At 43.7% G+C, this 27,687-nt stretch overlaps 2 protein-coding genes across 2 annotated transcripts in view; one reads left to right on the top strand and one right to left on the bottom strand.

Moving 5' to 3' along the window:
* The window catches only part of LOC306792145 (AP2-associated protein kinase 1-like), a 21,462-nt gene extending 18,546 nt beyond the window's left edge, over window positions 1-2,916 (top strand). Inside the window, exon 19 of the mRNA XM_079289166.1 lies at window positions 1,763-2,916. Within this exon, the coding sequence (XP_079145292.1) occupies window positions 1,763-2,460 (698 nt within the window). The 3' untranslated portion in view covers window positions 2,461-2,916. The remainder of the gene's footprint in view (window positions 1-1,762) is intronic.
* Window positions 2,917-14,913: 11,997 nt separating this feature from the next.
* Window positions 14,914-25,907, bottom strand: antxr1b (ANTXR cell adhesion molecule 1b). The gene is made up of 18 exons (XM_079289943.1): window positions 25,603-25,907; window positions 23,321-23,392; window positions 23,159-23,230; window positions 22,923-23,004; window positions 22,754-22,787; window positions 22,426-22,505; window positions 21,848-21,916; window positions 21,673-21,753; window positions 21,514-21,574; window positions 21,214-21,312; window positions 19,977-20,046; window positions 19,810-19,888; window positions 19,467-19,562; window positions 19,326-19,367; window positions 19,072-19,164; window positions 17,316-17,474; window positions 16,433-16,513; window positions 14,914-15,794 (listed from the first exon to the last, which is right to left on the bottom strand). Exons 1-18 carry the CDS (start codon window positions 25,755-25,757, stop codon window positions 15,417-15,419), a joined length of 1,803 nt encoding a protein of 600 aa, XP_079146069.1. The 5' UTR covers window positions 25,758-25,907; the 3' UTR covers window positions 14,914-15,416.
* Window positions 25,908-27,687: the final 1,780 nt, after the last annotated feature.

Genomic DNA, 27,687 nt, shown 5'->3' on the forward strand with positions numbered 1-27,687 from the left:
AAACTGAATGTTAGAATTCAGAATCTAAAATAGTGCCAAAAAAGTTGTTCTTTGACGATAAATGACCCCGATAATGAATTTAAACTCTTTGTTTCTGTCCTATTTCAATGTTATTCCTTCATTTTTTGTGTAGAACTCCTGATTTAAATTGTTGAGTTAAACCTCTGGTCTTTGGGAAAAAAAACGGACAACTATAAGAAGTTGCTGGTTTCAAAGCAACTTCCTCGTAGGTGTGTTTTACTGTAGGTGCTGCATGTGCAACTAAAGGCTCACATATGTTTTTATCTCTACGATCCTTCCTCTGAACATTTGCTGTTACTGTCTGAACCTATGCAACTCCCGAGCTTTCTCCCCGTAGCCGCCAGTGTGTGTGTGTTGTAACCGGTGAAGCCAAGCAGGTAGTGGGATTAGTCCTCGGTGTGAAACAGAAGCTCCTCCTTTTCTCCGTTGTTTTGCCACAAATGAAAGCCGTCGATTATCTGATACTATTGAGTGTTTTCGAGACGCCTCTCGTCTTTACGGCCCCAAAACCTGCATCAGAGCTGTGCTCCTTCTATTTTTGTGAGATGATGAAAGAATTATAAAGGGATGGCAAATAAAATACAAATGTGAATGTCAACGTGTTGAGTGTTGATTGTAAGATGTTCTTTGTTGTCCAGGATATTGGTCGATGTAACGCAACACAAGTTAACTGTTGTGCTCCACCTTTTGTACACCGTCTGTTCACAGGCCTTATAGCTTACTACTGTATTCTGTATGTGGAAAAAAACAACTTTAAAGCCTTTTGTGGCTCCAGAGAGCTGCACAAAGTTTGGTAAACTCAGGCTGAAAATAACTTAAATTAGCATTATTAGCTTCAACTAGCACAACACCTGAATCTCAGCTGAACTGTCGGTGGTTTGAGTTGCATTGTGGGTAATGTAGGCTCCAGGATTTGACAAGGAAGAAGACAATATCTCTGGTTCTGCTGTGTCAATTGTTATCCTTTTTTTTCCAAAAGTGTCCACTGTGAGTCTGACGTTAGAGGAGTGCTGTGATCATTTGGTGTTGTGCTCTTTTAATCGCCTCTCATCACACTGGATTCAGTACTTTGGGTGAGATGCTGAGGGGTTAATTTATCTTGTAAATGATTTGTTCATTTTAAGCATAATCTAGTAAGGCAGATTTAATTGTGTGATGCACTAATCAAATTCTTATTCTGCTCATATAGCAGGTTAATTCAACTCAGGTAAGACCTTCATGTCCCATTAATATGTCAATCCATCTTTGTCTACCGTCCGAGAGGCTGCCATGTTAAACTTAAGAGTCAAGAGTCAGCGACACACCTGTAACTCAGTGAGTTAGGATATTTACTGACAAATCAGACAATATTATCTTATTGCAGATAGTTTGTCTCCAGCAAGCACCGACACGTTTTCTATTAAATGTCTCATTCAGTACATTTCTTATTCACAAATCTTTAATAATTCAAAAGGTATTTATCAAACATATTTATGTAAACAATATATATTGACCGATATATTGTTCTTGGAATTTTGAAATATCTATCGCCCTCAAAAATTGAGTGCAATTTTTTACATCACCCATTTACACGAAGCACAAATGTAAACAATACAAACGAATACCTGAGCATACATTCCTGTGGTTAATATCATAGATGGCAAAATGTTTTTATTTCATGTGATATCTCTAAGATTCAGAGGGCAGTAAATCTTTCATGTATCGTCATATCTGACCGTTCTCTCATCTTTTCCACACACAGACCTGCAGAGGGAGCTCAACAGTCACGCACTGCCAGCTGCTCAGGCTGTGGCCTCTGTGCAGCTCAAGGAGCGTCAGCGGCCGAGGCCTGCTGCATGTGTCTATGATAAACACATGTTGCCATCAGATGAGAGCAGCATTCAGCACCATACCATACCAGCTTCTTCCACGAGCCTGCCGCTCATACCTGTCAACCACGTATCCCAGTTCCAGGTCAGCCCAGTCACCTCTGATGTCTTCCAGCTGGCCCCGTTTAAAACGCCAGGAACAGAAAGCAAGATGGCGCTCGGCAGCTCCTCCTCTTCTACGTCTCAAAAACCTGCCGACGCCTCTGATGTGTTCCTCCAGGCGCCGTTTGGAAAGAGGCAGGAAACCACCAAAGCCGATCCCGCTAACGCTCACATATTTAAGTCTGGTATGCCGCAGGCTCAAACCAGCAGACAGTGTCCCTTGGTCCCAGGACCCTCTCCTCCCGGTCCTCAGTGTCTCGGTGTCCGGGCCCCTCCTCTGCGCACGGAGACGCCTCTGCTCCAGCAGCCGGTGGCGGTGCACAGGGTCGTGTCCAGGATCGGTCAGCGGGCCGCCGTGGGGTCGGTAGCGGTGGGGCCTCTGCATTCCTGGACCATCGGGGGAAGACCTCTGAACGAGCCGTTCACTGGTGCACCTGTCCAGCCAAGATGCTCTCAGGGGAAACCTTGATTATATAATCATCTCTGAACATGTACCAGAGTAGAGTTCAGTCACAGTATTACCCAAATGTCTAATGTGGTTTAACTCGTGTCATTGTTACAGTATTAAATCGAGTAAATTATCATTTTACCGATTAATGTTCTTGTTTAAGATGAATGTTCTACCTCAGTCATGTGATTTTCTTTCAGTCTGAGCACAACAGTGCATCATTCAGCACCTCAACATTGTGAACTTGGACTGAGAAGTTTCTAAAATGGCGTTGAAGGATTGAGCCTGGACTGGATTTTAAACTGAATTTAGGATATCAAAAAGGGTTTGGTCAAGCTGTCATTTTGACCAGCAAAGTAACAATAATGTGTAAAAGCATTTAGTGTGTTTTAATTTACTGTTTGCTGTAATATTTAACAGCCTCTGTTGAAGTCTTTGTATTTCAAACTGTTTGCAAATTTTAAACTTTTCTAGTTGTTTACACTCTGATTATGGATTGTGGCTTTTAATACCAGTTGTATTGTTTTTCCAAAATGGCTGCAGGCCTTTGGTCATGTTGGGGTCTGATAAATGGCTTCAACATGTGCTGTGGACAAAGACAATCAGGCCTTCACTTTGTCGAGCAAAGGGTTCATCCTGATTTGTAGTTGATAAGAGCAAAGGGATTTCACACTAGGGTGTGAATTCCCCCCCCCCCCCCAAATAACCATGGTAACCGCTGCAGTCTCATTGGCCAAAGGCCAGGCGAACCCAGGACCCCTGTGGTTCGACCCCTGTTCTATAAAACTCTCTGCTGCCCCCACCTCATAGCTTTCCCCCTTCGACCTCGGTTGAGTTAGGGAGCACGCAAACGCTCTCTTCGCCCGGACCCCCCCCGTCCAGGCCACAGAGAACCAGCTTTCCCCCCACGAGGGAGCCCCTCGAACCCTCATCAAACCCTGTCAGGTCACGAGCCATTTCGCTGGACGAAACAGCCCGTGATAACGAATCTGCATCAGCATTCGTTCAGTGCTTTCTGCTTCTTTTTATTTTGTGCACAAACCGGCACAGAGGAGCCCGACGAAGCCTCGCTCCTCTCGTGACCGAGGATTCCCGGCAAGACGCGCAGACACGTCGTCTCATCCGAAGTTAACTGTTCTCCCTGCAGCGAGTACAGACCGGACCTGCGTTTGCTCCAGAGCCACGCTAACGGACCGAAACAGCGCCAGCTCAACGCCGCGCGACACACAGCGCCCGCTGCAAAGCCGCGCCGACCCGCAAGCTCCCCCCCTGTCCCCCTTCCCGACGAGGAAAACGGACAGCTTTGCCACAAACACTTCCACGTTGCAACGAAGCATCTACAAGTAAGATTCTTGGCATTTGGGCATAGCTTAACTTAAATTAACTTAAGTTTAATTCAGGCCATTCATTTATATGTTGATATTCCCGTGTTTTTGTGTGTTTAAATTACTGTCGCGTGATATCGAGATATTACGCAACTCCTCGCGGACGAGAGAAGCTCCGCTGTATTCGTGTATTAACTGTGACTGTTTGCTTGGATTTATTTGATTACTTTCATTCATTGTCTTCCACTCCGTGTGGAAGTTCTTTTTTCATTAACTCGACTCGGTGAGCGAGCTGAGGTGCGTGGTTTATCACGGCATAAGTTACCGGCAGTTCTCAAGACGACAGCGGTATATTTATGCGTGATAGAGCCAGCCAACTCAGGCTCACTACAACGCGCACCGCGCGCAGAAGTCTGATCCATGAGCCCCCACCTTTTTTCTCTTTCCTCCTTTCACGAAACACACATACACATAGCTCCTAGCTCTACCCCTGGGGAACCTCGTTCAAACGAGCGCCTCACACACGTGCTGCATCGGCACACGTGAATTACTTACAGCAGCCTAACTGCCATTTTGTCCGAGTTACTCGACTCCGCCATCTTTGTAGTTTTTAGCTGTAGTTCTTAAGGCCCCTCCCCTTTGGCCAGCGTCACTCGACGCCGCCATCTTTGTAGTCTTTAGCGTAGCTGTAAGACTCCTTCCTGTTCACCCACAGACCCACACACACACACATACACATACACACACAGACATACACCCTCATCCATTTTATTCATTCTTTAGTTTAGGCATATAAAATTGTATGATAATGTTTGTTGGTTGCAATATTAATTGATTTGATCATTTATTATTTTGATTCAATAAACTCTGTTATACTTTCAGGAGCAGTCGTCTGTGATTACTTGTGCATATGTATTTGATAAGACTGTATGTAGTAGCCGGTGCTCGAACTTAAAAACCTTCACTGTCACTGAATGTATAGTCATACGCAGACTATTGACATTATGAGTGACTACTAATTATGAGACTTAGTTTTATCGTTTGGTTATTGGTCCCTGTTCGCAGGGTGGTGCCCCGTTTATATTAATAATCATTAATAATTGTTACATACATCAATAATTCTATTGATGTCAAGAATTCAGTTTCTTAAATGCTGATAACCCAAACACGCTCCTTTAGTTCCCAACATAATGGTGCCCCGTGTGAGGCTACGTTATTCCAGTTGTGTTACAGTATATATGCACATTAATCCATAATTATCTTTGAATAATTAAGTTTCCAAAAAAATATTTTTTTTTCGAAAAATTATTTTTTTTCTTCTTTTGAATGATCCAAATTCCTGAAACTTATTTCCCAAAATAGGTAGGCTTTGATATTCAAAATCTTTTCTTATTGTAATTAAATTTTTGATTTTAAATCCAGATTTTTAATCTTAATCTTTAATTCCCTTCTCGAAATTTTATTTCGTTTCCAGGTTTAATTATTCGTTTCATTTCTTAAAACTAACAGCCAGCTGTGTAGTAGATTTGATCGTTTATTTGTAATACCTTGCTTGCTTTCTTAAATCCCTCAAAGAAGTTACACACAGCTGTCACAGGCCCAAAGTGCTAAACCACATTAGCATTTTCGCACCTCTGGCTGCAAAGCAGTAGTGATACCTCAGAGCAGCAACAGTAGAAACGTAAGTCACAGAGCTAGACATTTCACTGTGCGCCTGCATGAACCGTAACACTAACAGTAATTAACATCTAACAGTAGAAATCCTAAGTTACAGAACTAGACATTTCACTGAGAACCGTAAACACTAACAGTTTCCGTTCTAACACTAGGGAATTAACAACCACTGGGAGTCGCGCTCATTAGAGAGAATGAGCAACGAGAAATCCCCCATACCTGGAGCTGTAGCTCCAGAAGACACCGCATTACGAGATGCGGTGGCTGATGTCCTCGGACTCACAGCAAAGGAAAGAGAGTACTTTGCAAAATACACTGCTGTCCTATGCGACGAGCAATTAGAGCAGCTGGTGGCTTATGTAAATAACCCAGCAGGTAACAGAGAGCGCCTGATTCAGGACGTAATCGGCGAAATACTGCTCATCTACCATCAGAAAATGCAGCTGCAAGCTGCCCGAACCCGGGCACAGAGCGACGAGCAGCAACGCGAGATCTGGACACTCCGAACAGAGGTTCAGGAGTTGTCACGTGACTGTAGAGCCCTACAGTCAGAAAATAGTAGCCTGCGCAGTGACCTCAGAGAGGTCAACCTAGAACTCTCTAAAGCATCAGAGAGTGATGACAAACTGAAAGCGCTTCAAGGTGTTCCAGCAACCCCGGTAGGTACTGCTACCCCCTACCGAACCTTTCAGCCCAGTCATTTCTTGGTCTCGGCTCCCTCATTCCCCGAGACCCGAACCACCTTGCATTTCTTGAAAGCGACATCCCCAACCAGGAGGAGAGAGGACCAACACCAGGTCCTAGACGGCCCAGGTGGCTTCAAAACCACCTCAGGCGAACGCAATCCTCCACGCGGTTCACGCGCACAACAAGAACTGACCCCATCCCCCTCAGGGAGGGAGGATGATAGTCGTTACCACCATCGCGAGTATGGAGACTCAGACGACTCGGACGGCTCAGGCCCCATCAACCGTGGAGGCCTGCGTACTCGACAGATTGAGTCTCTGGCAAAAGACGTAGAGCGCTTCAATCCCGATAATCACGACTCGAGCATCGATGACTACCTTAGGGAGATTGATCGCTGCCTCCTCGACCTATCGCGCCCCTCATCGTGCGAAAAGCTAAAGCTAGTGTGGAAAACCACAGCGCGAAGCGTCCACGCTTTCATGGAAACGCTCCAGCCGAGCATCCGCGACCGCTATTCACCCCTTTGTCACGCCCTTAGGGAGGAGTACTCCCTGTACACCAACCCAGCTTCTGCCACCCTCGGCGCCTTTGCCATTTCCCAGGAAAGGCTAGAGTCTCCGAGAGACTACTTCAGGCGCTTGAGATCTGCGTACTTCCAAGGACGTAACGCCCCAGGTCTAGAAGAAGACCATGCCTTCAAGTCGCTATTCCTGCACAATCTCCACGACAACGTGAGATACGATGTTACCATGCACTGCAGAACGAGTAACCTCACCATGCCAGAGATTAGGAAGTACGCGCAACTTGCATGGGAGACACGCGGACGGCCGACAAATCGGTACGAAGACACCGCCATAGTCTTAGGCATCCAACAGTCGAGCGACTCCGACCTAGCGTCGGAAGACGACGAGAGGACTTGGCCTAGCGAGCCCTGGTCACCCCCGAGGAACAAACAACCCTGGCGGTCGAAAGACCAACGGAACCAGGGGGGTGAAAGACGCCCTCAAGCGCAACCCATCAGGTAACGCTGACTCGCAGCCCACCTGACTAAGCCGAGTGACCTTTCCCCCTGCTGCCAAGTCGACATGGTAGGGGGGGGGGGAAGAGAACTCAGCACACTTCCGGAAACAACCACTCCCATTTCGCACCTCGTTCTTCAACCTTCTTGGGCGACCTTGTTCGCAAAGGCAATGCCCGTTATGTATATATCTATACATATTCTTCAGTCTTACTGGGGGGTCATAACACTCTTGCTCTACCCGACTCCGGGTCAGAAACGAGCCTCATGTGTTCCCCCACCTTTTCGCATACACCTCTAGGGTGCCACAACCTTAGAGGCCCCTTCGAGCACCCTAGCTCGTAAAATCTTTCGTCAACTAAGCCTTCTTCTCCTGCTCTCTCAGCATGAGCCACCTCCAGCTTGTTCAACGAAGCCACCGCCTTCTTTCAGCCGAGTCATCGCCCGGGCCTGTCAAGTCGCCAGTGCCGTAGGTAACTGAACTTGACCTGTGCGCCGGACCTGTCTCCATCTCTAATTAGGAGGGTGGGGGGAGGGAGATATCACCAGCCCGCCATGACACACTCCAGAGTGAAACTGTTCGCGACATTTCCCTGAGTGCTGACGGTAACGTGGGGATATCCGCCCTCGCCACTTGAACAGCGCGAGGGGGGTGGGATCTCTGACAACAGAAACTTAGAGAGATGTACTTCACAGGAAGTACACTCTAATCTCGCCAGTGCCGACACCAACCGGCAGAATGGCAGCTTACTATTGACTACTAACGTTTAACTGCATGCTCCAACTCACCCTGTAGACATGCACTAACCGCTAACACAGCCTACTTCAACCAGAACAGTTGCATGACCTGACAAATCATTGCGACTGTAAACTGATGCTCCACTCTCATAGAGAACCCTTTGCATGCTTTATAGACTCTACCAGAAGTAACCAAAGAAGACATAACCTCTGCCGTAGCAGTCAGATTTAACCCAGGACCTCATCCGAGAAGGCTCAGCTGTCAACAGCTGGAGCAGCGAGAGACCAGCCTAGCTAGTCACACTAGCCGTGCTAAGAAATCTGTAAATCTGCTACCACTACTGTTATGCAACCCTCACAGGTACCTCTGGCCTATAGTCTTGGCAACGCAACTCCAATATCGATAGATTCTAAAACTTAGACACAGGACTCGCTCTAAATCTACCGATTAGAGAGAGGTAGACGCACATATCATGTACTAATAGATCCAGAAGCGACAGACTAACTGGATTCCCTCCTATTCGTAACACCACGTAGCCAGCCTACGACTGCTCCGCCGACGGACTCCAGTCCTGTCTAGGAGTTGAACCAGTAACCACTGTTTGCCCCTCACCTGCTTCTTGTCTTTCTATTCTTACCTTCTCTCTCTTTTGTGTTTTGTTTTTGTTTTATTTGGGTTGTTACTTTCTTTGACACTGTGCCGCAATGCTAGATTATCACAACATCATAATAGCGATTGAATTATTTGGGAATAATGTTTTGCTCACCTATGATTTGAATTGTGTATGATAGTAGATGTAGGTAGAAGTAGTTAAAGTCATCTGCCCAGATGCCACCTTAGTCATCTGCCCAGATGCCAATGAACTCTGAACTTGACCACTATGGCCAATGAACTCTGAACTTGAACACCATGAACTTGACCACTATGAACCTTGAACTCTATGAACAATGAACACTGCCTGTTTTAACCACTGCTTTTGGTCTCAGGAACACTTGGACTGCCTCACCTCTTCAGGTTTCCCCACCACATGGATGCACATGCCAGCCCTTGGTTTGCTCTAAAGACCGAAGCCAACACCTCGCTCTTCAGAACAAAGGGGGGATGTTGGGGTCTGATAAATGGCTTCAACATGTGCTGTGGACAAAGACAATCAGGCCTTCACTTTGTCGAGCAAAGGGTTCATCCTGATTTGTAGTTGATAAGAGCAAAGGGATTTCACACTAGGGTGTGAATTCCCCCCCCCCCCCCAAATAACCATGGTAACCGCTGCAGTCTCATTGGCCAAAGGCCAGGCGAACCCAGGACCCCTGTGGTTCGACCCCTGTTCTATAAAACTCTCTGCTGCCCCCACCTCATAGCTTTCCCCCTTCGACCTCGGTTGAGTTAGGGAGCACGCAAACGCTCTCTTCGCCCGGACCCCCCCCGTCCAGGCCACAGAGAACCAGCTTTCCCCCCACGAGGGAGCCCCTCGAACCCTCATCAAACCCTGTCAGGTCACGAGCCATTTCGCTGGACGAAACAGCCCGTGATAACGAATCTGCATCAGCATTCGTTCAGTGCTTTCTGCTTCTTTTTATTTTGTGCACAAACCGGCACAGAGGAGCCCGACGAAGCCTCGCTCCTCTCGTGACCGAGGATTCCCGGCAAGACGCGCAGACACGTCGTCTCATCCGAAGTTAACTGTTCTCCCTGCAGCGAGTACAGACCGGACCTGCGTTTGCTCCAGAGCCACGCTAACGGACCGAAACAGCGCCAGCTCAACGCCGCGCGACACACAGCGCCCGCTGCAAAGCCGCGCCGACCCGCAAGCTCCCCCCCTGTCCCCCTTCCCGACGAGGAAAACGGACAGCTTTGCCACAAACACTTCCACGTTGCAACGAAGCATCTACAAGTAAGATTCTTGGCATTTGGGCATAGCTTAACTTAAATTAACTTAAGTTTAATTCAGGCCATTCATTTATATGTTGATATTCCCGTGTTTTTGTGTGTTTAAATTACTGTCGCGTGATATCGAGATATTACGCAACTCCTCGCGGACGAGAGAAGCTCCGCTGTATTCGTGTATTAACTGTGACTGTTTGCTTGGATTTATTTGATTACTTTCATTCATTGTCTTCCACTCCGTGTGGAAGTTCTTTTTTCATTAACTCGACTCGGTGAGCGAGCTGAGGTGCGTGGTTTATCACGGCATAAGTTACCGGCAGTTCTCAAGACGACAGCGGTATATTTATGCGTGATAGAGCCAGCCAACTCAGGCTCACTACAACGCGCACCGCGCGCAGAAGTCTGATCCATGAGCCCCCACCTTTTTTCTCTTTCCTCCTTTCACGAAACACACATACACATAGCTCCTAGCTCTACCCCTGGGGAACCTCGTTCAAACGAGCGCCTCACACACGTGCTGCATCGGCACACGTGAATTACTTACAGCAGCCTAACTGCCATTTTGTCCGAGTTACTCGACTCCGCCATCTTTGTAGTTTTTAGCTGTAGTTCTTAAGGCCCCTCCCCTTTGGCCAGCGTCACTCGACGCCGCCATCTTTGTAGTCTTTAGCGTAGCTGTAAGACTCCTTCCTGTTCACCCACAGACCCACACACACACACATACACATACACACACAGACATACACCCTCATCCATTTTATTCATTCTTTAGTTTAGGCATATAAAATTGTATGATAATGTTTGTTGGTTGCAATATTAATTGATTTGATCATTTATTATTTTGATTCAATAAACTCTGTTATACTTTCAGGAGCAGTCGTCTGTGATTACTTGTGCATATGTATTTGATAAGACTGTATGTAGTAGCCGGTGCTCGAACTTAAAAACCTTCACTGTCACTGAATGTATAGTCATACGCAGACTATTGACATTATGAGTGACTACTAATTATGAGACTTAGTTTTATCGTTTGGTTATTGGTCCCTGTTCGCAGGGTGGTGCCCCGTTTATATTAATAATCATTAATAATTGTTACATACATCAATAATTCTATTGATGTCAAGAATTCAGTTTCTTAAATGCTGATAACCCAAACACGCTCCTTTAGTTCCCAACAGTCAATATTCAGCCAAAGAAATCATTGGAAATGTAATGGTGTGAAACATATTCATGCAGTTATCACTTTCATATTAACGAGTGAAAGCACTGTAATCTCTCGACGAGTTACGCAAAATCCAAACTGGCTGGTCACCAGAGAGCTGTACTGGAACCAGTACGATGTTACCAGTTGGCAGTACTTTAATTCATTTGTTGCTTAATAATTGTACGCAGGTCCAGGGATAACGGTACTTTATGGTTCTCTTGAAATGATGTCTTACCTGCTAATGTTGTTTGTCTTTGGTTTTGGTATTTTAAATGAAACATATCACGCCTGTGCTTCAAATCTGCTGATGTGCAGCATAAGGTGACGGGTCAGAAGGGAATATCAAGAAAATACCAACATCACCTCCACCGAGCAAACTTTGTATGAGTTTCTCTCAAAGTGATACGATCTCAAATAACGCTTCTAGTTTTGCTTCTACTTTGTCACAGATGAGGTCTTTTTGTAAACCATGCTGCCTTGCTAAGTATTTGTGTCTTCCTATATTATCTGGCTATTAATACCGGACCATAGAAAGTGTCTTCAGTGGAAATTAAACTGATTTTATTAAAAGATTGAGAACATTAAGACATCCTGGTCTTTCTGCTTGTGCCTCATTGCTGACGTTTAACATCCAGGGATCCAGGCTTTCATGAGATGGGACACGATGGCAAAATGCCTGTTAGAATGTTAGAGATCAGCAGGGCCTTGGTGAGGCTAAGATGTTGTTTCATGTCTTAAGTGTGTTGATAGACTAGCTGTTTACCTAAAGAGAATGATGAGTCCCTGTTCCTCTGTATGCACCAAGAGGTCGTCGCTCCACTGCTGCAGTCTAAATCTGGGGCAGAGAGGCCAAAAGTATCGTCTTTCCAGGATAGGTTTTTATTTTATCTTCATTTTTATTCTTCCACATTATACGGATTAAACAAAATGCAAAGCTAAAATGGAAAAAGACTCTAAACCCAGGTGTCTGTTAAGTTATCTTCATGTCAGATCGAGCCCCCAATAAACCACTCAAACATGCAAACTATAGCGTAAACCTCTGTCTCCTTGAGGAGGAGAAAGGTAAGCTGAGCTTGTGTGAGAGATGAGCTGCGTGTTTCAATTAAACAAAAAGTATCTATGAAGAGCACATGGAAAAAGAGGAGAGTGAACCAGGCCGTGAGCTGATTCCATCAGAGTAAACATGTCAGGATTTGTGTACGTAGATGGAAATAGATAAGTCTGAGGCTTTCCTGTAACTTGGTTCAAGGCTACATGCAACACTGTGAAGTTGCTTAACTGTGGATCTGGTTAGCGGTGTGTTTTTTTACAAAAAAAAAATCCTTTTTACATAAACTGAACTTTATGCCAACATGTTGTTGACTGCAGCTCTCTGCACTGTTTGCAGATGGACTTGGTAAAGTGTGAAACCTCCTCCAGATCATGGGGTCGTCTTTGTTTTTTTTTGATTTTATTGTCTGCCTCGAATCCGACTGCCTCTGCTTCTGGCAGTTTTCTCAGACACGCCTCCGTGAGCTCACTGCCCACAGGGCTGCGAGTCCGTCTGCATGCATCTGTGAAAGCATTTACACATGAAGAAAGAGCTAAGAAAACCAAGGAATGCACATGGAAAAGATATATTTGGATTTATTTTAGGAGATCTGAGTGGAATAAGACTGACTGGCTGCTCCTTTGACTTGTTGCATAATTCTAAACTCTGAAAATCAAGTTACATTTTTATTATTGAGAGCGAGTCAACACAATTTACCTAAAATGGAAACTTTACTCCAAACTGTTCAGAGTTATGAATAAAGTCAACTCTTTCATGTTATTCCTTCTGTTAACCCATCCACTTTCTAGCCGTGTGCACATTTCCTGCAGTGCCAGCCAGGAAAGCAGAGCAGCCCAGATGTGCTGTTTCTTTCCTCCAGCAAATTCTTCCAGTTTTTTCCATAAGCATCTAGAAGTGACCAAAATATCTTTGTATGGAGACATGTGGGGGCGTCTTTACCAGGTGTAACAGCCATCTCAACAGCAGCTCCACTCCTCATGTCAAAGATGTGAAGATTAGTAGCAAATCTCCTGACAGACAATTTCGTGCTTTCTCCTGTAGTGACTGTTGATAGATCCCCCAAAATGTTTCTGAAACCATGCAGGCATAAAGCAAACTATATTTAATAGCCTGGTCATATGCAGGGGCCTGATTTAAAACAAGGCTCATGTACGTATACTGTATCATCTTTCATTGTTCGGACAAAGTTCATCACTTGTTTTTAAAGTCAAAGGCCCTGCACACCCACACAGGTGTTTTCAATTCTGGCTGATTCGACTTCTGCTCAGGTTGGATTTACACTGAGAAGAATATGATGTCACCAACGTTTATACAGCAATGAAAGTCCCACTCTGTGTCTGAAATGACTCACTATTATATCGTGCACCATATTTAAACTCCGTTTTATTTGAGGGTGTGAGTTCGGAGCGTAAAATTGAAGTCCAGGCGTCACAAAGTCCCACAGCACTAATTTAGACTGGTCAAAGCAGGAACATCACAGGTGCATCTAACAATGCCTCCATTCTATTCTCTGTTCTAAATCTATTGGCAGAAATGAGGTATAATGATGTGTCTTCAGGGTATAATTACCTGAAACACTGGCTCTAAATAGGTACTTTCGCACTGTCATGTTGTCGCGTCGGCCACCGTAATTCTTTGAGTGGGTTCTCAGTCTGAGGTTCTCACCGTTCACTCCGATGAGTGGGTTGCGATCTGCAGCCTCCCTGCTAGATTCCGCCAAATCCTGCACACTCAAGCTTTTTCCATGAGCAGCTTCCTGCTCATCACACAAGCTGCTGTTAGCTGTCTGGAGCTAATGCATCATTCTCAAACTTTATTTCATGAACTGATTAATTGCTGTGGTGTAGCCTACTGCCTATGGGAAGTAAATGTCGTTGTTTCGCCCGCAGACGGTACTTTTGTGAAACCTGTTTCCACGTTACTAAGTCATGTCTTACAACATTTTTGGTCGAACTCTTGTTTGTAGAATCTCATTGTTTTCACAGTTTCACAACTGCTTGCAGTAAAAGCCCCCCTGCTGTCTTCAGCCTTCATCCTAAGTGTGTCCGGCTGGGTGCATGTCAGTGAGTGAGGGCAGAAGATCACCTGCTGAGGTGAACCTCGGGTACGTAGGGCATTTAAAGTAAATCCTAAACTGTCACCACCAACCAACAGATTGAGCTTAAGTTGTGATAAAGCTTTTTACTTTCAATTTCAAACGCATCAAATAACCAGACTCAAAATCTACAGGCTGTCATTCTGGCAGCTAAATCAATCTCAGGGATGTTTTCCAGAGGTCACTTTTGTCAGAAACCGAAATGGCACCCAACAGTGAGCCAAACGTGTCACTCATATGCTTCTTGCAGACATCTTTACTGGTTTCTAACTGACTGGTTTTAGGAGAACTTTTTTAGGAGTTTTTAATATCATTCATTGGGCTTGGCTCTTTGTATGGACCTCTTGTGAGATGTGTATGAATTAATCTTCAAGGAATACTTTTACTTTTTTGTAAAAACACTTATTTCTTTTCTTGCTAAGAGTTGGATGAGAGGATTGATACCACCCTCATGTCTGCACACTGTAACGGTTATAAAAGATGTCCCTATCAGCACCTCTAAAACTCACAAATGAACACAATAACCTTTGTTTGTTTGTTCCACACACAAGTAATTTGTTTATACTGTGAGTGATTAAACAAATCACCTGCTGGTTCTATGTCTACCACATAAATGTGACAGTCGTATCAATCTGCTTGTCTAACTTTCGGCAAGAAAGCAAAAGTGTATTTTTCCCAAAATGTCAAACTATTCAGGAACTGCCTTTCCTACTTTCCCCTGAACAGATCATGAAATGAAAGGTGTCATTTCCCATTGAAATCAGACATGCAACATCATGGACTGTATATCGTTCTGTGAATAATGAATATTTATTGATACAAAAACATGACGCAGTTGCTGAGACACTGGATTTTCTGCAGTTTGAACTCAATGATTATTGCTTTTCACTGCCCAAAGCAGAGAAAGATTCATTTCAGATCAAAAGATTCACATCAGGCGAAGGCTAAAATGTAAACCTATACGACTCCATGGCACACTGCAACGCTTCACCAATGTGTCTGTTTTGACATTAGGCAGGAAGTGTTCTTAAAAAAATGAATACATTGCTTATCTCCTATAGCATTTAATAGCCAAAGCTGTGCTCACTACGTTAAATATTCACTTTCTAGACTTTAAAAACAAAAAGTCAGCGTTCATGCGTGTTGAGGAAAACAGACTCTGCAGGAGTTGAATCACCAGCTGCAGCCTCAAAAGGCAACGTTATACACTTGGACAGAGGCACGGCGAGCGGATTCCTTCAGGTTTCCATCCCGAGCTGGGATCCTTCTCCTCAACCTCCTTTTTTTGTTTTTACAATGTTCAATAGTTCTCATGATCGGGGCGTGGAGGAGGGCGTGACGGGGGAGGCGCTCTGCATGGGGGTGGACCCTGAGGTGGCGGCGGTAGGGAGCCAGTTGGAGACGCGGGCGCAGAGACTGAGCTCATGCTGGAAGGGGGCAGTGCTCTGTTTGGAGGTGGTGTGTGCATGGGAGGGGTGGTGGAGGATGGGGGAGGAGTGGACGGCAGAGGGGGGAGCGTTGAAGTTGGCGAGAGGGGCAAAGGGAAGTCGCGGCTGCCCTCTGAAGGACGCCGCCGGTAACTGTGGGGCAACGTGTAGACGGGCGTGGAGGGATGGTTGTAGATGGGATAGCTGGGAGCAGGGTAGGATTTGCTCCGGGTGAAGTTTATGCACTTGCCCTGTGATGAAGGAAAAACAAAAAGTAATCACAGGTCAGTGTGGAGGCTTGTTTTGTTTATTAACTTAACTGTGCAACTTGAGATGGAACTAAAAGTGAATCTTTAAAGACACGAAGCTGCACTGCCCAATATACTGTGGCAACGCGATTGGCAGGCTTGGAAGGGCACAGCTTTCAACAGATGGAAAAAGGAAATTCCTTTGTTGGTGGATGTCATGGAAAGGAAACGGCAGCCCAGCAGAGCTGACGCTGGAGGAGGCTTGCTGCATTCTCTCTAAATGACTTCTGCAGACAAGAGCATTCCTCCAGACAGTACTGCAGTTGTTTTTACCTTTTCTCTGCTCTTGAGGGTTTGCTGCTTGAAGTCACTTTGGTGCAGCTTTGACTGCTTAAAAATGTTTAGCCAATGGAATAAGTGTATCTAATGTCGTGCAGATGAGATTCTACTCTGTTCTTTGATCCGTTGCTCTTTTATCCTTCATTTGCAGAGGTTATGAATTTGGCAAATCCGTTTGCTTGCAAAAAGTTACTTGGTTCACGATGTTGTTGATTGCTTTGTTTTCTTCCAGCTGTACAGATGATGATGATGCGGTTTTTTATTGTCGCACAGAGGACGTCTGGCTTGTCGATCTCTCTCACCTTGTCTCCAGGATGAGGTCGCATCACAGACACTCTGTCGTAGCCTTTTCTCAGGAATACACACAAAGCATCCAGTTTGCCCTGTGGAGAGACGATCACAGATGACGGCACAAATACAAAAAACTGTATGTTATACCAGTGATCTCTTATAACAACCAGACTATTAACATAACTCCAGTGCGATGGCCAGCGGTGCAGCAAAAACGATCCTTTTAAAAGCTGAGTTAACGAACAAGCAAGAGTTTGTGTGTTAATTTGTGGCTCTGCCAGACTGTATATGCTCCACTTTGTGCTCCAGATGTGTCTCTTTGATGCTTGGATGAGAAGCTTTATATAATGGAGCGACAGATAAACAAAGAATGTATTTAGTTAGAAATAACACCCTCTCAACACATTCCATATTCAGGGGTTAGCTCAGTTCATGTCTGGTTCTTATTACCGTCCATCCAGCTGACTAAAATGTCAGGAAACGCATTTTATTAACGATGTCCTGGTCACATGTCGTTCACAAACACTAACAGGTCATATTTTCAGATGATGGTGCTGGACGGCATCGTGAGGAAGAGGTCTGTTTTAAAGCATCTGGTATTCATATCATTCTCTATATACACATCTGTTAACAATATGTAATCCATGTCATTATTTGCTGGTAGTTATACATCTCTATGACAATTGAGCAAACCGAGGATGACCATGAGATGTGGTTGAAAGCTCTGGAGAAAGATTTTTGTTTTCTAAGAATAATTTGATTGTCAAATAATTATAAATTTAAAAAAAAAAACCTTTTTTAAAACGAGTATTCTATGATCATGATGAATAATATGCACCAAACCCCAAAAGTCCTGAGGGAATAACAGGATTAGAAAGTGAAGAACTGGAGCACCTTGATGGGAGAGTACCACTTCTGGGGGCGGATGGATTTGTGCACGTTGTAATAAGGCCGCGGTGGATCAAACTCCTCTGCGGGCATCACAACGCGAGCGTTTTTAGCTTTTTCCAGTTTGGCTCCCTCTTCAGTGGAGCCTTTGTCTCCCCATCGGACCTGAACAGAAACAAAAAGCTTTCAGCACTGTGCTACTATCAGTGACAAATGGAACGCATATCCTTCAGAGTTTAAAATAAGTTCAAAATAGTAATATGGCTAAACATCTGCATCTTAGCAGTCATTGTGAGTATGTTAGCCTGCTGGCTTTTAGCATTTAGCTATGTCTCTTAGGCTTGGTGTCAATCCTCAATTGTTGTTTTATTATTACAAGACAAATCAAATCAGCTGGTTATGTCTTTTTACCAATGCATCTGCATTAGATGACTGCAACTGATGTAAATGATGTCAATCTTTGCAACAACTTACTGCTTTATCTGTACATGTGACAATCACTCTTTCCTTGAATATCCAGATGTTCGTCGCATGTCTACAGTTTAATGAAACCCAGTCCTCTGAAATCCACAAGGAATCTGAAGTTTGCTCCCTTGGCTCAAAATTTAATTGCGTCAATTTACGTTCCCAAATTTCAGATTTAAGGATTTTTCCTAAATTACTTTGGAACCTGTTTTACAGCATAACTCCTCAAAATGCAGCAACAGACCCACTGCTGCAGAACTCTGCCTCCCCAAATGTAAGAAAGTTTCATCAAAAGCACTTTTTTTTCAAGTGATAATTACTTGATACTCAAAGAACCCCTGAAAGAGCTTCAGTAAATGTCAACGCAAACGTGGAAGTTCATAACTCGGATTAACTCCCTTGCAGCTGCCACAGAGAAGCCATGAAGGCTTTCGCTTGGCAGAGAAAGTACGTAAGTGAAGTCGTGCATATTTTCCGTTGCTCTGTTTGGAAGCGGTGCTGCTTCGAGTTAACAGCAGAGATTCCTCTGTGCCAGTCTGTGAAGCACTTCACACTGAGAAGGTGACTTCTGTCTCCTTGACCGTCTTCAACAGACGCCTCTCTTAACCTGCAGACGTCTCGGTCTCACTCCGTTGTCCACGTGGAGGTAGCGCGGCGCTCAGACGTCTCACTGCCTCTTCTTCTTCCATAACAATCTCTCGACATCATGACTGAGCTTTTCTTTCCTCTGTTCAAGGCACCTTCATATCTCCTGAGCAGGATCAAGCTTGCTAACGGAGAACACATCCTAGCCTCCGAGCATTTGGTAAATCTGTCGTCCTTGCAGTTTACTGGCCAGATGGCCTCATCTTGACTCTCATTGGCTCACCGAGGTAGTCGCAACAACAAAGTGACTCAGTCCCTTCCAGCATGGACTTGCACACTCATCTCTTTTCAGGAATGAGTCGCTTCCTGTTTCCTTTTGTGTATTTGTGTTTGATCTCTCTCAAAGTAGCCGAGTGTAGATCCAAGGCCGCCACGTGTTTCGTCTATGAACCTGACGCTGGTTGATACATGAAGATTTGCAGTCGATTAAAGAAGCATGGAACGCTGGTTTGATGTTGATTCGATGTAAGAAAGAACTCGTGATTACAGCAGCTGTGCAGCATACACACTGGGAGAATAATGATTTGATTAAGATTTCTGTTATTATTTTTAGTTTCTTCGGTTTTAAGTATCTGTAAAACATGTTGCATAAGTAAGTTGCATTACATATTAATTGATTTGCTATCTGGGTTGCCGTTCTCTCCTCCTATACCTCCATCCTCTTGATGCCTCCGACTCCACGTCCTCCGTAGTACGAGGCGTCCACTGTGGGCCACCTCTTCTTGGGAAAACCGTCTTCGTCATCCTAAAGAAGAAGGAAACGGTATTACTGTTTACAAGAGTAAAGCAAATAGATTGTAACACAGCTGACGAGCAAATGTGTTGTGCTGCACAAACAAGGTAAGGATGAATGTAAAGGAATGAGTGTGGGTGCAGAAAAGTGAAAGAAACAGTAAAACTGCCTACAGAGTATTCCTCTATTACTGGAGGAGGTGGCTCATGGATGACCTGCAAGCATGAAAAAAAAGGAAAAGTGTATTGATGTGTCCCAACGTAAACACATTTGTATGTTCTTCACTCTGGGAGGATCCAAGATGGCCGTCTTACCACAGTGCAGCAGAGAGGCCAGAACCACCACAGCAGCATGATGGTGAGCAGGAGCAGCAGGATGAGCAGAGCTATGGCCACAAAGGTCCCATCAGACTGGAGGAGAAAATAGATACGAGACATAATAACCAAGGTGAGTCCGTTGCTCAGCAAACCTGCACACAACTTCCCTGAACCTCATGTTGCTTTGTGATGGCCAACAATACAATACTTGTAGCAGGAGTTCCACGGTAACAGATTTATAAGCTGAGCTTTAGATTGAAGTTCATCGAGTATATTTAGTCGTGAGCTGTTGTGTGCGAGTTCAGCTTGTTACTGCCATCTTGCTTTACATTGTACTCACACAAGTGATTGCAGTAATTGTGACGGAGCTGGATATGAAGCTCAGGCCGTTGTTCATGCTGACGTGGAGGGTGGCAGACCTGTAGAAATGGCAGGAGAGTTGGCACATTCAGCGCTCGGTCTATTACGACCCAGACAGTCTGTGGGACGGTAACAGCAATCACTTACGTTCCCTCTTTTTCCAGAACCGGCGCTGGGCACAAAAGGTAGGTATCTCTCACCACCAAAGGTCTTTTCACTGTGGAAATAGAATTAAGTCATAACTTACACCACAATCTGTCGTAATGATGTGATTTGAGAGTATAGGAATTAAAAGATAAGTTGGGATCATCGGTGAAAGAGAAAGTTGTGAAAGTGAAGCAAAGGTAAAACTTGATTTTTCTCCACAAGTCCTGAAACTTCAGGAGATTCAAGCTTTAAAATATTATTTTTGTTATTAAATCCCTGGACTTCCTCTCCTTATGGAAAATGAAGCAAGTGAGGGAGGGTTGTGGTTTGTTTACCCGGGCTGAGTGAGTGTCTAGTGTGTGCAAAGACAGTGCTCCTCCCTGATGAGATCCACATTCCCCTCCAGACATCTGAGAAGCGCTGAGCGTTATACCAGCTGATTTAAAGAAGGGGAAGATGGTTTTGATGGGTTTCTGGGGGGGGTTTAAGTCATTGTGAGCCACAAAGAGCTGCTCTCCCTCCACCCATCTCCATCTGCACGGCCAAAACAAACTTGGAAGAATGATGTTGTTGGCTGCTGAGTGAAATCCCCGATCTCTTCTGTCTATAAATAGTTTGGGTTCACACACCTACACAACATTGCTGCCTTCTGTCGATCGCTTCACAATACAATGTGCACAGCAGAGGATGATGCATAGTTTATTCACATATTTACATTCCATTCCTCTGTGGTTATGTTACCTGTTGGGCAGAGCCAGACTCGCTGTTCAACCCTCTTTGTGGACGTTGTGCTTTTGGTGCCAGAACTCCTCAACAAGCTCTCGCATTTGACATTTTATGGCCTTTTTTAAAGTTGATGTGGTGAACTTATTATTATTATTTTACCTCTTTACACATCCAACAGACACACAACAACATTAGTATTAATATGTAGTCCTGTGTCTCGCGGACTGATACATTTTATCCAATATTAACTCTCCTTTTAGCTCTATTTTGGTCTCCACCAACCAAGTATCCATCTTTAGGCTGCTAAATACGCCACTATGTTCACATGGTAGTCACTTACTTCATGTTCGCTGTGGGTTTGACTCCTTTCACATAACACATATTGATTTGACCCATGTATTTATACATTTGTGGATGAATTCAGTTTAAAAGTCACAAAAAAATACATCCTAAAACAGATTTTAAATTTGAATGAAGATTTGTTTGAATTCACCTTGGTGTATGTACTTACTCAAAGTAAATGTGTCATTGATGCGAAAGCTGCAGAGAACTTTCTGTATGTCTCGGGCGTGAAGGAAACCGTTTCCTCGAACAACCACCTGGAAAGATTCTGAAGTGGGATTAAATGCACCATATTTTACATTCTGTAATCATATCATTTTCCTCGCAGTAGGTTATGAATCTTAGATATATAATGTATTTACTATGCTTGTATGTAACTTTCAATTGGAGTATTGTACCTAAACTAAACATGATATATGATATCGTATAAATAATACAGGTGTTAATGTTTTCTTTTATGCCTCTTTACCTCCTTCACAGATGCTGGAGGGCTCTACAGCCAGGATCTCAATGCATGATCGCTTCAGGATCTGAAAGGGAAAATAACAACATCAAAAGCTGAACAGTACATCGAAAATATTAAATGAGGCATTTAAACATCTTTCTGTGACGCTTGTGTCTTGCGCACCGAGTCAATGACTCCTAGTAGCGCATCAAATCCATCATTCACCGGGAAGACGTGGTCCTTACTGTCAGCTATTGTTGAAAGCTGACGAGACATATGACTGAATGATTAACTGCTTGTCTTGTAGTTTGGATTGATTCATACATCAGTTGGTTTATTGGTTGACTGATTGATGTACCTGGGTTTCATTGAAGTCTTTTACTCCCACACAGTACACAGTGGCGCCCAACTGGCGTGCTCTGCTGGCCTGAGACATTGAAAAAACAAGCAACAAATACTTCAGTAAATTGATGAATGATCAGTTGATCCCAACGGAGAAGAAAAGTGCAGTTGCGCTGCCCTTTTATGAGCCGAAACATTGAAGCGTTTTCCACTTGTGGACACACCTCCATCAGTGATGTTTGCTGCTGATGTTACGATGTCACTGACAGCTGCTGGAACACATCTGCTGTGACATCACTGAGTATCATGCGGCCACAAGCACAGCAAGCCTTTAAGTTTTTAACCCAAAGTCGGCAACATCTCTGTCATATGTAATTCAGTGTGTTTTTACCTTTAAGATCTCTGGTGTTATATTATGTTCAAGTAACAATGTGAGGGGGAAACATAAGCAATATGATGCATGATCACATGGTGACTATAACGTTACATTACATTATTACTGGCATTTAGGAAGACTGGGTTTGAAAAAAGTGAGACGAGTGCATTAATATCATGGTTAATTTAGGGTAATACCCTAAGTGGTTTTCAAGTCACCTCTCTTTGTGCCAGGTCAAACTGGGTTTCCCTCAGTTCACCGTCCGTCAGGGCGATGATAACACTTGCTGTTCGGAAACCTGAAAGTCCGAGAAAAAAGCTGTTTGAATAATGACACAAATTCTCCTCCTCCAGTGAAATCCGTTTTTATAGTATGTTTCAAAATGATTTGAACGTAATTGTCAATTGATGGAAAAATCGCTGTGCTTCTGTTATTTCCGTGCTAATGATTGTACCACATGAGTTCTGATGAAGGGATTAAAAAAAGAAAAAGGGTCCACTGGTAGAAGGCATGATTAGGTGCTAAAAAGGAAAATGTTCTGCTCACCATCTCCAGTCCCGTAGTATATTTGCTCGCTGGCCTGAGAGAGAAGTTTAGAGGCGTCAGTGACTGTAAATTTAAATGGGCCTCATTTGAAAAGAAAAAAAAAAAAAGTCAGATGCCATACTGTTGGGTGAGTAGGATCTGTTTCCCATTGACTTAACAGATGGCTTACTCTTTGAAAACCTTTGTGCATGAAGGTGTCTCCACCTGGCTGCACCATGCTTAGCTCCTCCAGTCCAGCCCCAATCTTCTCTCTGATCATTGACGTCGTCCAGAGAATAAAAATGTACATTCATTGACATGGAAAGAGATGGCACGGATGATTAAATTCAACTGAATACGAGAAAACGCAAGAGACGTGCAAATAAAATCGTGAAGACGTTTGAGTGAGGCTGTGCGTGTATGCACCTGTCTTCTGTTAGTGCCATGAGAATCCTTCCTTCTGTTGAAAACACAATGAAAGACATCCGTAGCTGAGGACTGGGGGGGGGGGGGGAAAGCAGAGGAGACGGCTCATGTTGTACGTTCTATCATTTTCTCTGTAAATTTGATGTTTCTGTGTGGACCTACCTGATAAACTTGTGAGCCAGGTGGTCAACAAAGTAATAAATCTCATTCCAGTAATATTGCACACTGCCAGACCTGAAAGAGAGGGATTTTCTAAAATGTAATAAGTGTAAGAGTAGCAGTCCTAAATGACCTCGAGGTTCTACGTTTCTATGTCATGTAGTACAGTGCGTTTGATTTCACGACCCCTGTCGACAATGTTGAACACAATCAGTTGTAAGGAGATGAAACCACACTGCCCTTTGCATCTAGTTCTTACTGTAAACATCGCAGCATGCACTGCAGTTAAAGGACTTGCAAGAAACAGAAGATGCCAAAATTGATGAAGCTGAAACGAACTGTTGTTTTCACAGACTGTGTAATACTCCTCATGAATCTTACATTCACTTTTGAGATTGTGATGTGACCCGATCAATTCTCCCATTGAGTTCACGTCTCGTGATTGTTGTCATTATTAGTTGATCTGCTGAATGGTTGCTCTATAAAACATCAGAAAATGCCAAAGGGACATCTTCCAATAGCTTGTCTTGTCTGAAATGCAATTCAAAGCTCAAATATATTGAGTTTACAATCGTTTAATACAAATTTGAGAGACCAGAACTGGCTATTTATTTTGCATTTTTTTCTTGAATTGATGATTCAAACGATTAATTGCCTGCCAAAATTCTTGCCAGTGTAATGACTGTTGATAGATTAAATTATTTGAGTCTGATCAAAAGTACTGCACATTTAGCTTCAGGTTATAAACAACGTACAATGTTCCATTCAAAAATGTTTATACAGCCAAACTGTGCTCCTTTGTGGTTTTGAGTTGTTGGTATGCAATTCTAGATCCCAAAATCTAATGGTTTGTTTATCTGCAGCTGCTTTTTGCACATTTGTTTTGCTGTTGTTAGTGTCCCATGAACTATCGGCATATTAAATGTAAATACGTAATTGTATGAGTCCATCTACGTCTTCATCACAGTGGAACTTCACACAGAGAAGCCAGAGAGTTGTCAGCCTTTGTATTTCCTTCTGAGCTCTGAAACTTTATGTTTCCACATTTTCTCATGTGGCTTCGCTGCTCATTTTCAAAATGCCAAACAAAAAAGTGCCACGTCGTTGATCTTAGCTGAATGTCAAGTGGTGATTTTTAAATCAGGTGCGCACTAAGACACAACAATCAGAAGAAGAAGAAAGCAGCTTTTAAAGCGGAAGTCAGAAATCAAAAAGAATCGTGCGGCAAATATGCATAACCTCTTCTCCCTCTCTTATGTTTTCATTTATCCCGTGATGCGAGTCCCAGTGCAGAGACAGCCAATAACTCTGGATCTGTGGAACATCTGGCTCTAATGGAGAAAGGGTTCTGCAGACTGGAGCGCAGAGAGCTGAAGCCGGGACTAAATGTGAGCTCCTGTCAGTGAAACGGGGCCACACTTTGACAACAGGAATCCCTGCGGTGCACTTTATCATTGACGTGAATGCATCAGCACTTTGCGAATGATTCATCGTTGCGTAAACACAGTTTTTCGTCAAATCGTACGACTCCGAAGTCATAGCTTGTGTTGTTGCAACACAGAACAACAACACGCTGACACATGACTTGACATGACCTGTTGAGGAGCTTCACATCATGACAGTTTAATGCACAGCGCAATTGAACCCTTATGTCTGCACTCAAGTCTGTAGAAATCTGCTCCGAAAGTAAAATGACACAGCCAACTAATTGATTGATTAATTGACAGAAAGTCTTGATCAGCACTTTTAAGTCATTTTCACGCCAAAGTGAAAACCAATCTCTGGTTCCAGCTTTTCCAATGTGAGTATTTTCTGCTTTTCTGCTCTTTATGACTTTTAAACAGATTATTTTTAGTTTTGAACTGTTGGTCGGACAAAGCGAGACATCTGAAGACTTCACCTAAGACCTGTGATGCATGTTTCACTATTTTCTCACCATTTATCGATCAAATCACGAATCAATAAAGCCATAATGAAAATAGTTTGTTGAAGGGCAGAATGACAAATAATTACAATGTTGTTGATTAGTTTACTCCTCAATTTAATAATAAAAAATTGGAAAATGCTGAAGCTATAAAATGTGGTAGAAAAATTCCATATCCTGAGCCACAAGAAATCATCAGATCTGATGACTGAATGAGTGTTTCAGCGTTAGTTATTAAGCACAACAGCACATTTTTCATGCCCATTGAATGTCTCTGGAGATGGTTTTGAACGATGTTTACCTTCAAAACAATCTCAGATGAGTCGTGCAGCAAAACCTGTAAAAGTATAGTCGCACTCACTTGTCCAAAACAAAGTACAGGTCGAATCCTCCATAGCAGGACGACCCTGCCTCCCTCCTGTCATGGATCTGTCCGGCACTGCCGGCCACCAACACCGTCACCAGCATGCCCAGTTCCACACCGAGCAGGACCTGCCTGCACCAGCACTGGGACATCACCCCAGGTGAGAAAGCACCAGCTCAAACAAAGAGAAGGTCAACATTAATGCTCTCCAGTTGGAGTTTTTCAGCGAACTTTCCCACTCACAACACACCGGTGTAGTTCCAAGGCATGAAGCGCTCCTCTCTGGGTCAGTGTCCCATCTCCTCAGCAGCAGCTGTGTGCTGAGGAGTGAAGCTGGTTGGAGTATTTGGCTCCCTCTCTCTCTCTCTCTCTCTCTCTCTCTCTCTCTCTCTCTCTCTCCACACTAAATCATTTAACACACGGTGCCGTGAGCTCACATCAACAAAATTGAGAAGAGAAAGTGTTGGTGGGGGATTCTATGTTTGTCTGAATGACCCTGCAGCCTTCACCAGAGATATTTTTCTTGCTAACATTTTTGGTTTGTTTTTGTTCTTTCCCTTCTCTTGCAGGTTTACTCAATTCAACACCTAACCATCAGTGCCACTTGGTGGTTAACACATGCAACATGCAAGTCACTGTACTGGTCCTTCAGTTCAGTTTATCTAAAAGTAAAAACTTAACCTCAGTGAAAACTGGAATAATGACATGTTGTATCTCACTTTGTTGGAACGGCTGATACAAGATTACCATCTGATGTCAAGCACAGGAAAACCTTTTAGGTCATCGCACAAGAAAAGAAAAGCTAAAAATCAGCTTTCAAACTGAAGAAAAGACAGTTAAACTGTCAACTGTGAGAGCCAAGAAGCTCTCTGGACATCTTATAGCCTAACATGTTGAAGAAATGTCAGCGGTACTGGTGGATTGTGTTACCTTTGGACAGAGTCGGCTAACTGTTTCCCCTGCTTCAGGGTTTACACTAATCTACGCTAATCCCCTGCTGACTGCTACTTCATACTGTACATAACGTACAAATCAGAGAGTGGCGTCAATCCTCTGAGTCTCTGCAGTGAAGCGTAAGTGTATTAAATCTCCATTTTTTTGTCATTCTTCATTTAGAAGTTCAGACAGTTCATCACTGCAGAGTTCCCTTTGTCTCAGGAACTTGCTTGAGATGCCACGTCCAAATATAATAGATTATTTTAGCAACTGTCTTTTTGAATAATCTCAGTGTTATAATAAAGGTATGCTTGTGAGATTTCTGAAAGAAACCGCATTGGTCTATTTGACCAGCTCATGCCTGTATGGCCAATGCCTTAGGATGAGTGAAAATGTCAAACTATTCCTTTTAAAGTGTTAAAAATAAAGTTTTGTGTCTACTTTGATGTATATGCCTGAAATATACCGGCCATTTTTAGACTTGAATGTTGCATCAGACTTAAGACGACTCAGTTAAAAACTGATGCTAATCTCAAAGCAACATTAAGAGCTTCAAGAGAGAACCTTTGACACCAAACCAACTCAACTGAAGTGGCAGTTGTTTGGCCTTTCACCCAAATTAAAAAAAACATGGCAGTGGTCCTTTCTGTCTGTGCCAACACAAAACTGTTTATAGAGGGGACTGCATTTTAGCTTGCCATCACTGCATGACACTGTGCAACAGTAAAGTACTTCAGATGGAGATCAGAAAACAGGATTTATTTAAAAGTTTATGTATTTGGTAAATAAAATGGGCAAACTATGCATCAGTCAAGGAATGATTGTGCTTTAGGGGGGGGGGCTGGTGGACATTAAACTCAACACGAGGTAAGCTGATTCTTTCCTATCTTAAATTGCACGTTAGCTTGCTCCTCAATCAGCTCCTGCACTAATGAGCCAGTGTCCCTACTGCATGTGTGTGTGTGTGTGTGTGTGTGTGTGTGTGTGTGTGTGTGTGTGTGTGTGTGTGTGTGGGGTTCGGACCCTGGAACCTGCAGGTGGTGCATCCGGTCAAGAATCACCTATTGAGAATGTCTTTGAAGCAGCTCTCTAGAAACAGCCTGGTATTTAATAAGAGTTGGCATAGCTGCTCTTTTAAAGTATTTG

Source organism: Melanostigma gelatinosum (genome assembly GCF_949748355.1).
Source record: "Melanostigma gelatinosum genome assembly, chromosome: 18".
Lineage (NCBI taxonomy): Eukaryota > Metazoa > Chordata > Actinopteri > Perciformes > Zoarcidae > Melanostigma > Melanostigma gelatinosum.

Coding starts and splice junctions, on each gene's coding strand:
- antxr1b (XM_079289943.1), bottom strand. CDS start 25,757: ATGTCCCAGTGCTGGTGCAGGCAGGTCCTGCTCGGTGTGGAACTGGGC. Junction 21,754..21,847: donor AAGACTTCAATGAAACCCAG/GTACATCAATCA, acceptor ATGTCTCGTCAG/CTTTCAACAATAGCTGACAG. Junction 21,313..21,513: donor CTCCAGCATCTGTGAAGGAG/GTAAAGAGGCAT, acceptor ATCCCACTTCAG/AATCTTTCCAGGTGGTTGTT.